General features: G+C 37.6%; 1 protein-coding gene across 1 annotated transcript in view; it reads left to right on the top strand.

The window, feature by feature from the left end:
* The window catches only part of LOC102820522 (ferritin light chain-like), a 43,506-nt gene extending 29,695 nt beyond the window's left edge, over nucleotides 1-13,811 (top strand). Inside the window, exons 2-3 of the mRNA XM_006864062.1 lie at nucleotides 13,247-13,563; nucleotides 13,594-13,811. Coding sequence (XP_006864124.1) covers nucleotides 13,247-13,563; nucleotides 13,594-13,811 — 535 coding nt within the window. The remainder of the gene's footprint in view (nucleotides 1-13,246; nucleotides 13,564-13,593) is intronic.
* Nucleotides 13,812-17,345: the final 3,534 nt, after the last annotated feature.

Here is a 17,345-nt window from a genome sequence, read left to right as displayed (position 1 = left end):
ATTAAAACCCATGACTGTGTTGTATGTTATTGAATATTTAAAACAAGTAGAAAAGCACAGCTTTCCCGTGGAACACTTGGCAATTCTTTATAGAAAAACAAATGAAATGACAGTATCATAATTAGCAAATAAAAAACAATGGAACAACAAATTGTGCTTGTAACCATGGCAAGGAAACAATATACGATGGAATCAATGTGAAGCTAATGTTCTCCCATGTAAACTATCACATAACTCACAATAAAGCATTTTTTTTAAAATGTTGCCAATAACTAATTGAGTCCTCAGAAAAAAATTGATAAAGAGCCCATCATATGGGCTAAATAGTAATAAAATAATGAATTGGACAGCAAAATACACTTTAAAAATGAAATAATTTACAAACAGAAACCAAGTATTTCCTATTACCTAAAGGAATTAAGAGAATGGGAAAACTACTCACACCCAATGCCTGATCCAGGAAATCTTGTAGATCTGTTTCCAAACACTTATCATTCAAGCTCACCATCTCAATTTTTGCCATATGCTAACACGTATGTACTATTATTTATTTTGTGTTTTTCTGTAAATTGAATTTAGCTTTTTCCTTTACAACAATATCCTTATGTTTGATTATTAGTATCTCAAGGAAAACAATCATTTAACCTAAAAATGAAGTCCAACAAATAAGAATATCTATTCCATGTCAAGTCCCATACCCATACCTGGTAGTACCAAAGATAGTCCTTGCCTTCCAGTGCCTAGAATAGAATGCAAAGTGAATAAGTTCTCTAGAAAACAATATTCATTTTTTCTTAAAGAACATTCCTATTTTGACCAAGTTTCTGCAGCCACTTCCTCTTGTGACTAATTATAGTGTAAATAAGGATAAAGCTGTTTCCTGACAAAGCAGATTGGGGAGCAGAGTATCAAAGTTTCCCAAAAGAGAAGCCAGAGAGGAGCAATTCTGTATGATATAGTAGATTCTCAAAGAGCTAATGAAATGTGTACAATAGGAGAATAATTATACAAATGTATGCATATTTATGCATAAAGTGAAGATTAGAAGGAAGTACACCAAAATATTAAAATAGTAATAGTAATTATCTCTGCATGTTGGAATTACAGGTTTTATTTTCCTGTGTATGCCATTTTGAGTTACACAAATTGTTCTCAACAGTTTCTTTGGAATTCTTTGATACCTTTGGATATCAGAATAGAAATCTGTTTATATTTTAGTCTTTGATTCACATTAAGATTTTTATTGGACAGCTTTTTTTGTTGCTGTTATTATTATTGTGTCTTATTAAACAACTATTTTTTATTCAAAGGCTACCTCCCTTGAAAATAAAAGGGGAAGGTTTTTAATTCTTCGAAAGCTTAATTAACTTATTTCCTGCTTTATATCTCTGCATTTCCTTCTGAAACAAATGTATACCTGTATATGAGATCTCTATGTAAGAGGGCTTCTATGAACTCACATTTTACAAGCAATTCCCTCTTCATAATTAAAGCAATTGTTTCTTCTTCTGAAATTCTATAGCAATTTGTAACCTGCTTATGAAAATAATTTTCTATCCTATTGGTGGTGGTGGTGGTTATGTGCCATGGAATCGTAGCATAGTGCTTATGAGTCAGGCCTTGATAACCTCAAGGTCAGAAGTTCAAAACTATTAGCCATTCCATGGGAGAAAAATTAGGCTTTCTGCTCCCATAAAGATTTATCACCTCAGAAACCCTATACAGGGTCGCTATGAGTCAGAATCAACTCCACGGCTCATCACCACCACCATGCTCTTTATAATCTGAAAACACGTATCTAGCATAGCCTGTTATACAAAGACCATTTATATTTTTAAATAGTGTTTTTAAATGAGCTTATTCAAACATGAAAAACAGAATCCCAGAATTCTAAAACTCAAAGGGACCTTAAAGATCACCTCATTCAACCTACTTTGCAAATGCGAAAACTGAGGCTGTGATATACTCCAATTTCACAGGAGTTAGATCTAGCAGTAATACCAGATCCAAGGCTCATACAGGATCCTAGACCCCTGTTCTTCCTATTGATACTGAACAACAACTCTTTGGGAATGTTGCTGTTGTTGTTAAGTGCTGTGAAGTCTGTTCCAACCCATAGCAATCCTTTTAGGATTTCCAAGGAGCAGCTGGTGAGATTGAACCACCAACCTTGCAGTTCAAATTGACTTTGCAGTCCAGCACATTAACCCACAATGCCACACCATTTTTCACTAAATTGAGTGGCAAACTTTGTCACATGTCTTTTCTTCCAGTGAGTGACCAGATGTTTGATGATTTTATCTGGCATAGCATGAGGTAGCCATTAACTGATTGCGGTTGCTCCTTTTTTTTCTCCCTGTTCCTGGATATGCTCTATTCCAGCCCACAAGGACAACAAAAAGATCTGTAAAACTAGCAACATAAATTTGAATATCAAATAAGCAAAAATAAAGATTCTTTTTAACCTGGCAATTCTGTCATGGATTTTTCCTAGACTTTCCTAGTGTGATAGTTAAATCTCATCTCTACCAACCTACCAATTCCAAATCATTTCATTTAAATGTTGATATAATAGACATCCCTCACTTTATTTTTAGCTGAACAAAACTAATTTTCTAGATCTATCAAACAATTTTGTCAAAACTTTTGCAGAAGAGGAGTTATATAGTTCTTTAGGGAGCCCAGTAACAGGTATCCTCCACGTACATTCAATCCCTATTTCCTTACATTATACACTAATCCTTCTAGAACATCTTCCACACATAGAATCCACACTTTAAACAGGTCGATAAGCATACAAGTTAGCTAATAGCAATGCAGCTTTTCAAACAACAGTTCTTTTTTTTAATAATCATGCAACCATTTCAAGATTTTATTACATTTCCCCTCAAGTAGGGGAAATGAAAAAATAAAAATAGACACAGGTCTTGTTTATTCGATACAACTGAGGAAAGAATGGTAATCTCTAGTTATACTGACAACAACAAATCTTTAGCCTCATTCAGATTTTCATTGTATTTGGAGACATCCCTGTGGTTTTAATTGTGAAGAAAAGGAAGAATATTAAATCGTATTTTCTTGCAGGAATGTACCTAGAAATTTTATAACATTGTTTCAGTTATCTGAGAATGGAAATCTCTTTACAGCATGTAAGGCTTTCTCACATGCCACTCAAGTTCCAATAAATCATCTATTAATTCTGCTTAACTGTTTGTTCTAGGACAAAGAAACTTAATGTTGCACCAGCTCCCTAGGCTTTCTTCCCTTTCTAAAATGTTGGTTCTTTCCCCTTTTTGTTCAGAAGCCAAATGATTAGCTTCAAGCTCATGACTGATTTCCCATTGTTCCATTCACTTTCACCTCTCTTCATTGCACCAACAATCTGGACCCCAGAGGGATTTGTCACAGTTCTCCAATTCTCTTTCTCCCTCAGCAGCAATTTTTTATTTGATTTTTTTTTTTAACTTTTCTAAAAAACTCTCACTTTAATACTTCCTTTGTAAATTGTCCATTGGATATAAGATGAGAAAAAGGCCTTAGTTTCTTGGAACTCATACAATGTTGACAGCAAACACTGGTGCTCATTTCTTTCTGTTATAACCCAGAGAAGTAAGGATACTCTTAGAATTGCTGTTTCTTTTCACACTATATTAGAATCTGTTCAAACACGACAAACTCATGTACGATTCAATCATAGAGCCAATCTTTCAAATTGCCTACAAAGTAAGCACAATCAACAATTACTGAAGCTTTTCTAGAAAAGAAATAAAAAATGATACATTGGTTCAAAGAAACAGTGTGACTTGCAATTAGTAAAGTATACTCAGTGAGAGACCAAATATAGTCATTGTGGTATTTCTGAATGGGAACTTTGTTCTTATCATTAAGTAGTATCAAAAATAAAAAACAGCAATAACTATCACTTTTTGAGACCTTTATATGACCCAGTCATATACACTGGGGACTGCATTTTATCTTCACAACACTTGGGGAGGCATAAAGTTCTTATCCTACTGCTTAACAGATCAGGACAGGTTCAGAGAGGTTGCTTAATGCCAAATGCCACATAACCAAACCCACTGCCATTGAGTTGATTCTGACTCACAGAGACACAAGAGAGGGTTTCTGAGACTGTAAGTCTTTATGGAAACAGCTCATGTTGGAACCACCAACCTTGTCTAAATAGCCCAATACCTAACAAACAGCACCACCTGGGCAAAATTAAAACTTTCCTAAAACTGGTAAAGTTGCATGCAAGAAGAAAGTCAGACAAATTCTTCCTGGGACTGTACCTTTTGAAATCTGTAGGATTCTGCCAAAAACAAGAGACTGAAACAGAGATCACATTTAGTTTAAATCATACCATGTTTTCTCATGAACTTTTTGAGCCTGTATTTTGTAGGACAATACATAAAGTTAAAAATATTGACCCATAATGCCTGTTTGGTGAACTGTGAATACAAATGAATACAAAACTATTCCAGATGATCAGGCAACAAAACTTAAATTTCACAAGGATTATCTGTAGAATAGTATCAACACTATTGAAAAGTATACCTTTATATTTTCACCATAATTCAATCTATGTGAAATCATTTTGATTCCAATTAATTCATCCACATACCTTATCGTATACCATTTAAAAGATTAAAAAGTTATTTATGCAGAAAAAAAGTACCAAAGTAGACATTTGAAAGCTGACCAATTGTTTCCTGGAATTCCAGGCCCCTGATTGTCTTATTATACTTATATTCAATCTTGTATTGGCAGGAAGATGCAAAGAATCTTAAGAGAATCCTTTTGGAAGCAATCCCAGTAACTATAGAATATCTTTAAACGACAATCTTCTCTTATTCAGCATCACAGAACACAAAGGATCATGGGCATTCAAGTTATTGCAAATCAGTTTTGAGATATAAAATATGCATCTTCTTATTTATTTTACCATGAATGTTTTAAGGTCCTTCTAGCACTGTTTCCACTTATTAAATAATATCCTCCAGTTTCAGTCAGAGTTGCATCCCTACAAATCAAAAGATTAAGCACTTCAATTTTATAAATAAGGGAAAATCGTTTTCCCAGTCTTGTCCTTTCCTCTTAAGATTTCTAAATTAGAGCAAACAGCAGTAATAGTACTCCCTCTCCCCCCTTTCTTATTTATATGCTTATATTACTTTATTTTTAATAATCACATAGAAACAAATATGTGTCTTAAAGCTCTTGACTTTGGAATTATAAAAATAACTAGATATTGAATGTAGGAATTAACGATAGAGCCTATTTTACTTGCCAAACATAGTTCCCTGTTACACAAGCAAATACAGACTTTAAAGGGCTTAACTGACATCCTGGGCACCTCTGAGCCTAACAGTATAACATTTTGATAAGAAACGTTGTAAATAGATGAGATACATATGGATTATATTTCCCTTGAAATTCTCAGGGTTTTAAAATCTAACAGATAATGTTCTTTGAGCTTTCATCTAATTCTCTATTCGTGTGAATTGCAGTGACCCTGAACACAGACGATCTCTCCCTTATCTAGGATTATAATTGGTCTGGAAACACTAGTCACATATGGTAGCAGATCAGAGACTCTGGCACGTAAAAATATCTGGTGAACCTAAACCACACTGTACATTCATATTTATAATCTAAGCCCAAGAGACTCATGTGAAAGTAAAGAGGAATAGGAAAAAATAGCAAAGGAGACAAACAAAAATTACACAAAAACATTGTCAAGATTTTAATGCAGTGACAGTGAGATGACAATTCTCCACCTTACAAGGTCCCTGTACATTCAAAGATCTTTGTACAGTCAAAGCTGATGAGCTTATTAGACATAGTAAAATAGAGTATTTCTTTATCTTATGTTCAGTGACCAAAATAAAATGCACTTCACCAACTAAAAGGAGTATGTCTATACAGTAAAAATCTTTAGAGTCTATCTTTCTATTAAACTGGAAGATTCAGTCACAGATATTTTATTAATACTTTTAATATAGGTGAATCATTAGAAGAATTTTACAAACCAATGACTTGAAAACAAGGTAGCAGCATAGAGAGGGATACACACAAGTACTGCTTCAGGAAGGGGACAATTGAGATGTCTGTCTTCTTTCTATAATGGCATAAATAGTAATGCAGGCATTGTTGCTGGAGATCTAAAAAGGTTACACTGGACAGAGAAATTAATATTTAGAGTAGGCTACTATGTGCTACTAGCCGTTGAATCGTGGCTTTGTTTCATTCTGCTGTGCATGGGGTCGCTATGAGTCGGTTCCAACTCGATGGCACCTGACAACAACAACAACTATGTGCTAAAGGAGCTCTGGTAGCGTAGTGGTTACGAATCAGGCTGCTAATCTCATGATCAGCAGTTCGAAACTACCAGCTGTTCCACGGCAGAAAGGTGAGGCTTTCTGCTCCCGTAAAGATTTACAGCCTCGGAAACCCTGTACAGGAACCGACTCCACGGCACATAACAACAACAACAACTATGTGCTAGGCACTACAGCCAGATTACGTATCTGATCTCTTATTATCCTAAGATCTCTATGGAAGAAGTAGCAGCAGCAGCAGTACCATCTCTAATGTGAAACTCAAGACTGTTCTGAGGGTTAGGAGGTAACATATATAACATTTCCTTGTTAATTACATAGTGTTGTTGTTGTTAAGTACGGTCATGTTAGTTCCAACTCATAGTGACCCTGTGTAGGGTTTCGGAGGAAGAGCTGGTAGTTTAGCAGACCAATGCTATCCTCCATGCCACGATGAAAATATAATAGTTTAAAATTTGCAGTCAACTTTTGGATCACAATGGCATACCAAGAACACAATTCTCCCTCCCAAAATCGCTTTGAAATAACACTAAAGGTAGATTACAAAAAATAAACTCAAGGCACTGTGAAGTCAAAGGAAGATGCCTTCTACAGATGAGATATTTACATAAATTTCTGGGAGATAGAAAGAGAAGGAATAGTTTTTTGTAAACCCGGTTTTACAAAGCCACAACAGTTGAACTTCCTTACATGAGAAAGTTATCATACAGCATGTTCTCATTTTCTCTGTTAGAAACAGATACATATTAAAAGGTCTGCAGCATTTTTCTCTAGCCAAACAACTGAAACCTTAAGAACTTTCTTGAAAGTACAGTGTAAGATTTATTTGGGAAAGACTAGGAGTCCTGGTGTGGCGCTATAAGATAAGCATTGAACCACCAGGTTGGTTTGAACTACAAGGTGGCGGTTTAAACTCACCAGCCGCTCTTCGGGAACCATATAACAGGAGTCCTGGTGTGGCGCTGTGGGCTAATGCGTCAGACTACAAAATCATTTGTGGTTCAAACTTACCAGCTGCTCCTTAGAAACCCTCTACAGGATCGTTATGGGTCGGATCTACTCGATGGCACTGAACAACAATACAGGGGTGCTATGAGTCGGAACCTACTCAACAGCAACTTTAGTACAAGAGACAGACGTGCCCGTTCGTTCCCCTTCCTGAAGAAGTACTTTCTATGCTGCCAGCTTGTTCACAAGTCACTCGTTTGTAAAACTCTTCTTCTAAGGATTCATCTACATTAAAAGGATTAGTAAAGTATCTGTTAGTATCATTACAGAGCCTACAAAACTCCAAAATTCCTCAATATACTGAAGATTAAAACAGTAAAGATAGTTCCTCAAGGAATAAATTTCTATAGTATTCACCACCCCTTTATTCCCGGAAAATTCCTTTTACTCTGAAAATTGTGAGGGTTCCAAGCAAGCCTACCAAGTCTCACCCACTATTGGAGCCTAAAAGGAAGTCTGGAAGCAAGCATTTCATCTTTGGCAAACAAATCCCTTAACAATTATTTAAATGCATCAATAAACTCTATTTCAAAAATTTGTTTTTTCAACCAAAACCCAACATACGTCTAAGGAAAATGAAAGGGGCAAAATGGAAAAACTGAGCCTGGATGGATTAAAAAAAAATACATAGCAGGAAGGTAATTCTTTAAATATCTAATTAGTATCATCAGAGAGCATAGAAGAATTGATGCCTTTGAGTTATGGTGTTGGAGGAGAATACTGAAAATGCCATGGGCTGCCAAAAGAACCAATAGATCCGTTTTGGAAGACTTGCAGCCAGAGTGCTCCTTACAGGCAAAGATGGCCAAACTTCATCTCTCATACTTCAGACATATTGTCAGCAGGGACCAGTTGCTGGAGAAGGATATCATGTTTGGTAAGGTAGAGGGTCAGCAAAAAAGAGGAAGACCCCCAACGAGATGGATTGGCCAGGTGGCATCATCGATGGACTCAAATGTGGCAACAGTAGTGAGGTTGGCCCAGGATTGGGCAGTGTTTCATTCTGCTGTGCATACGGTCGCTATGAGTTGGTACCGACTTGATGGCACCTAACAACAACAACAACTTATTAATGTAAAAACTGCACAATGAATAAGGAATACTGTAGAAGACTTGACGCATTTGAGTTAGGATGCTGGAGAAGAATATCAGAAGTACCGTGTACTGCCAAAGAACAAACAATCTGTGTTGGAAGAAGTACATCCAGAATGTTGTGCATAGGATCGCTGAATTGGTATTTACTCACTGGCACCTAACAACAGCAACAATAAGAGTCCTAGTATGATGCTTTAGGATAAGCACTGGATTTTAACTGCAAGGTAAATGGTTTAAACCCACCAGCCACTCCTTAAAAACCCTACACAAGGTTGCTCTGAGTAAAACTGACTCGATAGTACTTAACAACACTAACAAAGCAAGCCCATCTTTATAATAGGGAATATAAAGAAATTTAGAAATTCCTTTCTGAAGATAATAGCAAAACTATAAAATCTTACTTTTGAACATGAGAAGTTAAACATTACCTTTTTTTTCCATACATATCTTTTGAAACATTCCTGTTCTCTCCAAAACAAATCTAATCCAATTGATGTTGAAGCTAGCTAGTATCATATATTCAGAAAATAAAATACACTAGTATTTTTTAAATACAACTCCATTTAAATATAAATTTTTTTAAAAAATACTTTCATTGTATTTCACAACAGAGATTCATTGACTGTGGGCCATATGCCAACAACAGTTTCCCTGAACTTCAAGTGTAGAGAAGTGGTACTCGAACCCTTGGCCCTGGTCTGTAGGAAATTCAATGTCTTCCCTGAGATATGTGGGTTCTGCGAGGTTTATTTTTCTCTGGGACGCCTCTGATTCATTCCTGGCTTATTCTGGATACTTGTTCTCTTCTCTGCTTCTTGTGATTCCTAAAAATTTGTTCATTGGTGTCAACCCAAACACCTTGATTTTTTCCACCTACTTTCAACTCCATTCACATGAGTCAGCAGTCAGGGATTGATTTCAGTAGAGATTTTAAGTAAAGAGTGAGGAGAAGAGCATATCAATGCTGTAAAAATTTGAAATTAAATATTAGACATTTGTTTCCTTAAAAAAAAATCATTGACTTTTTACAACTCTGATTCCAATTTTCCACCCTTTTGCTCAACAATTTTCACTCTCTCTGTAAAGGTTTCAGCTCAACAACTTTAAATCTTTGCTTCCTTTTATTATAAAAAGAATTTATCTTTGTCCAGAAGTTACCTCAAAAAACTGCATAGTTTGATAGTAAAGATATCACTAATGTATCACATCAAATAATAGGCCACCTCATCAAATCTAACACTTATCTCTCATTCTCTGCAAAAGTAAATGTACCAGATCATTTCTATTTGCTTCTATGCTTTCCACCTCAGATCCACTTTTTATCTGTCTCTCTTCCCAGAAAGCTAAATTGTATGGATTGCTTCAACTGACTCTCCTATCATCTGGTCTTTAGTTGGGTTCAGTCAATGGAAGACACCAGCAGATCAAAAGGAGGAAGTGGGTAGAGGAAGGGCATTTATCACCCACATCACCTCTGTTCTCTTTTTCAGACTACTGAAAGGTGACTGGTTTCCTCCATTAGGAATCACAGCTCTGTAAGGTAATCTCTCCATAATTATTTTATTTCCCACATAAAGTAGTGACTCCTTCCCCTTTCTTTTCAGGGATAGGGGTGTTAAGACTCTATTTGCTGGCATAGTTTTTCTTACCCTTATCAATACTTTCTTCTGTTGCATTTTTATATAAAAAGATAAAAAATAATTATTTCTTATTCCTGTTATGTCATACACTGCACTGTATGTTATGTATATGTGTGGTGCTGTAGGATAAGTACTGGACTGCTAAATGAAAGGTCAGAGGTTCAAACCACCTTGGAAATCCAAACAGAGTCACTATGAGTTGGAACCAACTTAAAGATACTTAACAACAGCAAAAACTTCTTTTGGTAGATTTAGTATCCTTATGTTATAATTAGAAATTGAAGTTCAGATCAATTAACTTGCACACAGTTGCATACTTAAAGAAGTTACTGCACAAGAAATTTATGCTCGAATATGAAAGAGTCCAAAGTCTAATGTCCACTCACTATACATTACTTTTGTTGTTGTTAGGTGCCGGTGTGTTAGTTCTGACTCATAGTGACCCAATACACAAGAGAACGAAACACTGCCTGGTCCTGCACAATCCTCACAATTGTTGTTATGTTTGAGCACATTGTTGCTGCCATAGTATAAATCCATCTCATCAGGGGTCTTCTCCTTCCAGTTTTCTAAGCATGATGTCCTTTCCAGGGACTGGTCCCTCTTGACACGTCCAAAAATACATTTCTAAGGAGAATTCTGGCTGTACTTCTTCTAAGACAGATTTGTTTGTTCTTTTGGCAGACAAGTACTTTCAAAATTATTGGCCATTCACCAACACCTCTACAGTCTTCCTTATTCAGTGCCCAAATTCACATGAACATGAAGTTATTGAAAATACCATGACTTGGGTCAGGCGAGCCTTAGTTTTCAAACTGACATCTTTGTTTGCTCTGTAACACTTTAAAGCAGTCTTGTGCAGCACATGTCATTTGATTTCTTGATTGCTTATTCCATGAATATTAATTGTGGGCTCAAGCAAAATGAAACCTTTGACAACTTCAATTTTTCTCTGTTTATCATAATGCTACCTATTGGTCCAGCTGTGAGGATTTTTTGCTTTCTTTATATTGATATGCAATCTTTGATCTTCATTAGTAAGTATTTTAAGTCTTCTTCATTTCAACAAGCAAGGTTGTATCATCTGCATATCACAAGTTGTCAATGAATCTCCTTCCAATCCTTTTACCATATTCTTCTTCAAATAATCCAGCTTCTCTGATTACTTGCTCAGCATACAGACTGAATAAGTATGGTGAAAGGATGCAACCATGACACACACCTTACCTGATTTTAAATCATTATTTCCTTGTTCTATTGGAACAACTCCCTGTAGGTCTATGTACAAATTCTTCACGAGAACAACTAAGAGTTCTGGAATACCCATTCTTCAAAATATTATATATAGTTTGATATGACGCACACAGTCTAATCAATGCCTTTGCATAGTCAATAAAGCACAAGTAAACATTGTTCTGGTGTTCTCGGCTTTAAGCCAAGACCTATCTGATATCAGCAATGATGTCCCTCATTCATTTCCTCGCCTGATTCTGGCTTGAATTTCTGGCAGGTCCCTGTTGAAGTGCTGCTCTGACTCTTCTGAATTATCTTCACAGATTCATCATTATTCTTCAAAGTTTTGTGGTATTCCATTGTGTGCATACCAAATTAACCATTCTCCTTTGTAGGTAACTTTTTGGTTTTCCTCAGCTATTCTCAGGATTCTTTTCTTGTCTCTGATTTTGGAAAGCTTGATTATGATGTGTCTTGGAGATTTTCTTTTGGAATCTATCCTATTTGTGATTTGTCCAGTTTCTTGTATGTTTATCTTCTTGTATTTCATGATCTTAGGGAAGTTTTCTTCCAACAACTCTTCGAGAATTTTCTCTGTACTTGTCTCTTTCTGTTCTGGAATTCTGATCACCCATAAGTTGTTCCTCTTCATGGTGTCTCACATAATTCTTAGGCTTTCATCTGCTTTTTCATTCTTTTTTCTGACTGTTCTTCTAGCATACTAATATTGCGAGATTTATCTTGAAGCTCACTAATTTGGGCTTCCATTGCTTCACATCTACTCCTTTGACCTTCCAATGTATTGTCCATTTCTGAGATCCCAGTATTAGTCTTTTGGATTTCTAATGACAGGCTTTGTATTGTTTCAAAAGTTGCATTTATTTTGTCTGTTTGTTCTTGTAGTGGTTTCCTGAATTCTTTTAAAGTTTTTTATTATGTACTCCTTGCTTTCCTCGATTATTCTATTGATCCTTTGAAGGTACCTAATTATCATTCTTTGGAATTCTTTTTCAGTTAGCTCTATTACTTTTGCTTCCTCAGAAACATCTTTTAGCGCTTCATCTTGGTCGTTTGTTTGAGCTTTTCTCACTTGTATCTTTGTGTGAGTTAAAATTTCCTGTTGTCGTCACAGCATAGTGATGTTGTTGTATTTGTAAAAACAAACAATGCAGTTGTTAGACCTGGAGGGGAAAAATCTTTGGGGGTCTCCTGCAATCCAAGGAGCTCACAGGTGGTTGTGGAAGGGTTGTGACAGAAAAGTTCCTGGCCCTAGATGACCCTAGATGGAGTTCCTATTGGCCTCAGTTTTTTCTATGTTCAGGGCACTTAGTCCAAAAATAGTTCATGGGGGTCCTTCATGGAGCTGATTTCAGTGTCTGTTGTTGTTGTTGTTGTTGTCAGGTGCCATCGAGTCAGAACCAACTCATAGTGACCTCATGCACAGCAGAACAAAACAATGTCCGATCCTGAGCCAACCTCACTACCGCTGCCACACTTGAGTCCATCAATGACGCCACCTGGCCAATCCATCTCGTTAGAGGTCTTCCTCTTTTTCTCTGACCCTCCACCTTACCCAGCATGACATCCTTCTCCAACGATTGTTTCCTCCGGACAATATGTCCAAAGTATGAAAGACGAAGCTTAGCCATCCTGGCCTCCAGGGAGCACTCTGGCTGCACTTCTTCCAAAACAGATCTATTGGTTCCTTTGGCAGTCCATGGCACTTTCAGTACCACAGGAAAGACGGAAGAGATCCAGGGACTCCCCCACCTCCAGCCTCGGACAATCTCTTCTAACAACTTCTTTGGGCACAGTCTGGTCTCCAGGACCATCTTCTTGACCATTCCCTGTTACCGGTACCAGCTGGTCCCGTCTTGTGTGTGTGTGTGTGTGTGTGTGGTTAGCTTCAAATCTTTAACCAACCATAAGCTCTCAGATCCGTCAGAATTATTCCACTGAAGCAGAAGCCGGCATCAACCATCTGGTTAATCCGCATCTGTGGGCCTCTTACACCTACCTCTCTTTGGGCTTCTATTTCGGTTGCGATGATGTGGCTTTGGAAGGTGTGGGACATTTCTTCCGTGAGTTGTCAAAGGAGAAGTATGAGGGTGCTGAGCGTCTCTTGAAACTGCAAAACCAGCGTGGTGGTCGTGCACTCTTCCAGGAAGTGCAGAAGTCCTCCCAAGATGAGTGGGGAAGAACCCTTGACGCCATGGAAGCTGCCCTGGCCGTTGAGAAGAACCTGAGCCATGGAAGCTGCCCTGGCCGTTGAGAAGAACCTGAGCCAGTCTACTCTGGATCTGCCTGCCGTGGGTGTTACCCACACAAACCCCCCCCCCACCTCTGTGACTTTCTGGAGAATCATTTCCTCGACAAGGAGGTGAAAATTATCAAGAAGATGGGCAACCACTTGACCAAACTCCATCGGATGGCTGGTCCCCAGGCAGGGGTGGGTGAATGTCTCTTCAAGAGGCTCACTCTCAAGCATGACTAAGAAGAGCCTATGAAGCCCGGCAACCTGTGAAGGGCCTTTCAGCATTCCCCTGCTCTCTGCTAACCTTCTGCCTGAACCTTGCTCTCCAGACAGAGGCAGCATAGTCAACGCCCTGGAGCCCCTCTTCACCCAAGTGGTAAACCAAATGAAAACAATAAAGCTTCCTTTTACAGCCAAACAAAAAAATCTATGTTCAGGTCACTCAGTCCAAAAGTAGTACATGGGGTCCTTCATGGAGCTGATTTCAGTGTTTGTTAGGACCACAGGAAATCTGGGGGCAGCATGACTGATGAAATGCTGGCCTGGTGGCTCTGCAGCATTTGTAGGTCTGGAGCCAAGCCCACCTGAATCCAGGCACCAAAGTAGCACAGTTGGCACCTACCTCATGCTGGCATGGCTCCCAATCATGCATAGTAGGTAATCCTGCTGGCATTTTAAATACTAATGTCATAGCTTCCAGCATGACCGCAACACACAAGCCACTACAAACTATATGACAAGTGGTAGATTCATCACTTGTTGTTGTTGTTAAGTGCCGTCGAGTCGGTTCCGACCCATAGCGACCCTGTACAGGGTTTCCGAGGGTGTAAATCCTTACGGAAGTAGAAAGCCTCATCTTTCTCCCGCGGAGCGGCTGGTAGTTTCGAACCACTGACCTTAAGGTTCGCAGCCCGATTCGTAACCACTACGCTACACAATGTTAAAAGATACGCATTAGTCATCAGGGCTCATTTAATTCTAATACTTATGAATCAAAGATGCAACAAGAAACCACTTCATATTCATTTGTTGCTGAAGTTAAGTGCCATCGAGTCACTTCTGACTTATAGTGCCCTTGTATAGGATTTCTAAGGAGCAGCTGGTGGGTTTGACCACCCAACCTTCTAGCTCACAGTTGGGTGTTGATCCTATAGCACCACACCAGGAGTCCACTCCACTAAGATGGTTAAAATACAAAAGACAAATTTTAACAAAATTTGATGAGGATGTGGAGAAATCAGGACCCATATACATTGTTGGTAGGAATGTAAAAGGGTGCAGCTGTTTTGGAAAATTGTCTAGTAGTTTCTCAAATGGTCAAACAAAGAGTTTTCATATAACCTAGGAATTACACTTGTAGATCTATACCCAAAAGAAAACCATGTCCATGCAAAAACATGTACCTGAATGTCCAGAGCAGCATTATTAAAATAGATTTTAAAAAATGGAAACAATCCACATGTCCATCAACTGATGAATAGATAAACAAAATGTGGTGTATACATAAATGGAATGTTGTTGTTGTTATTGTTGTTAAATATCATCATGTCAGTTCTGACTCATAACGAGCCTGTGTAGGATTCCCAAGGTATGGCAGAAGAGTTTGAACCACCGACCTTGCAGTTCAAACCAACCTTGAAGTACAGTTCTTACTCTACAGCATCACACCAAGACTCTTATTTAGCAATTAAAAAGAATAAAGTACTTATGCATGACTAAAACATACACGAACATTGAAATCATATTAAGTAAATAAAAGCAATCCCAGAAGACCATATGTTATATGGTTCCATTTGTATGGAATGTGCAGAACAGGCAAATCTATACAGCCACAATGTACATTAGTGGTTGTCTAGGGCTGGGAGACTAATGGGTATGGTGTTTTGTTTTATTTAAAGAGTGTTGAATATATTCTAAAATTGATTTTGTCTACACAACACATTTGTGTAGATATTTTTTTAAAACAATTGAATTAAACATTTTAAGTGGATGAGATTTATGGTGTGGTAAACACAAAGTTGGCAGTTCAAACCTACCAGCTGCTCCTGGGAAGCCCTATACAGGGTCTCTATGAGTTGGACCTGACCCGAAAGCACTTATAACAATAAAGCTGTTATAAAACAAATAAACAAACAAACAAAATATACTTGCACCCAGCATTCTGAGTTAACAATTGCATCAATAGTCTGTGGCCAGAGGGTGTGCAGCAGGTAAGCAAAAACCCCTTCAGAAGAGTGTCTTAACAGAGTTTTTATTTCCCTATCCAAGAGTTTGACATGTTATGACGGCCATTACATTGATTGATATTTGTGATTTAGTAACATCACCAACCTTCATTTGGCATACCAATTATACAGCTCTTCGCCACCTGTTCTCCGCTTGTCTCTTGCTGTGACCCCTATTGTTCTGCTCATTCTATTATTAAATAAATCTGTTTCATTTTAGAAGCCTGTGTTTTGGCTCATATGACACAACCAGCCCTTGGAAACTTGGCTCTTCAGACTTATTTCTGACATCATTTTAATGGCTCTTGGCACACATGGGCAAACTACAGGTAGCCCATTTTCTGAAAGATTACTTTTTCAAAGTTTCTGTGGAGATATTAAAATCTCAAATAAGAGCCATTTTTTTAAATCTGATTTTCTCTTTAAGCTCTTTAAAACTGTAGACAAATGAGTAAAAATTTCTAATAAAGTCAGTGCTCACCAGTGCATGAGGGTCAATTATTCAAGTAATATTTAAACCAATTTTTTTTTCTTACTCATATGTAGAAAAAATATATTTTTTAATTTATAGATATCAGTGACTTTTGTCTACATGAGTGTAGCAAGACAAGGAGTCACACACAGGTCTTTACCAGGAAAATAAAAGTCTGAGTCCCACGTGAAGGTGAGTTCAAAAAATAAGGACAAACCTAGGTTGCAGAAACTGCATCTGAAGTAAAGTGTCTGTAAAGGGCAGGCAAAGCGGATGATTGAGTTCCTGACGCAGAGCCTAGACTGATTCCCTTAGGTAATGAGATGCAGGAGGTAAGTTGTACTGGGACAGAGCAGCTTTTAAGTAGCTTTTCAGAATACTGACTGCAATCAGCCTATGAAATACGTAAGTACTGTGAAGGTTACTGGCATCTGATTTTTTTAAGCTTTAATTTTTCTGGAGTACTTAAAATGCAGTACGTTCTATGCTCACATTCTATTTCTCAGAGTTTGATTTAGAATTGGAAATATAACTCCAAAATCTTCAAATCTACAAAATTATTCCATCCCAGAATTCATATCCATACTCTATAGAACAACTTTAACTTGTTTCTTCCTGTAACCTTCACATCAGTCAAAATCGGGGGGTGGTGAGGTGAGAGGGTGGAGCTAAAGTGTTCACCTAAGACACAATTAAACTGCAAGCTTCCAAATAAACATCTCCACATATTCACTATGAGAAAACAAAGATGAAAGAAATAACAGAAGAGTGTCAGATTCAGTGGAGTTTGTGGGTGAGCACAGTTGCTATATAAATCCAGTTGGCTATATTTATTACATTCAACTTATTGACTTAGGTCAGGTTGGCTAAACATGTGTCTAAAGTGAAGCCTTGCATCCACTTCTAAAGCCCACTAAAAAATATAGATTTTAGAGGGGCTGGCAAAAGACTGCTGAGTACAGTGGAGATACAGCTATAAAACCATCTGTACTGATCTCTACCACCCTTCTGAATAAAGACCCCAATGGAAAATCAGGCACACTTTATTTACATTGATCCTGGCTTTCAATAATGCCC

Source organism: Chrysochloris asiatica, unplaced genomic scaffold (assembly GCF_000296735.1).
Source record: "Chrysochloris asiatica unplaced genomic scaffold, ChrAsi1.0 scaffold00059, whole genome shotgun sequence".
In the NCBI taxonomy this organism is placed as follows: domain Eukaryota; kingdom Metazoa; phylum Chordata; class Mammalia; order Afrosoricida; family Chrysochloridae; genus Chrysochloris; species Chrysochloris asiatica.
The sequence above is the reverse complement of the archived record's forward strand: the minus strand, read 5'-3'. Positions and strand labels throughout refer to the sequence as shown.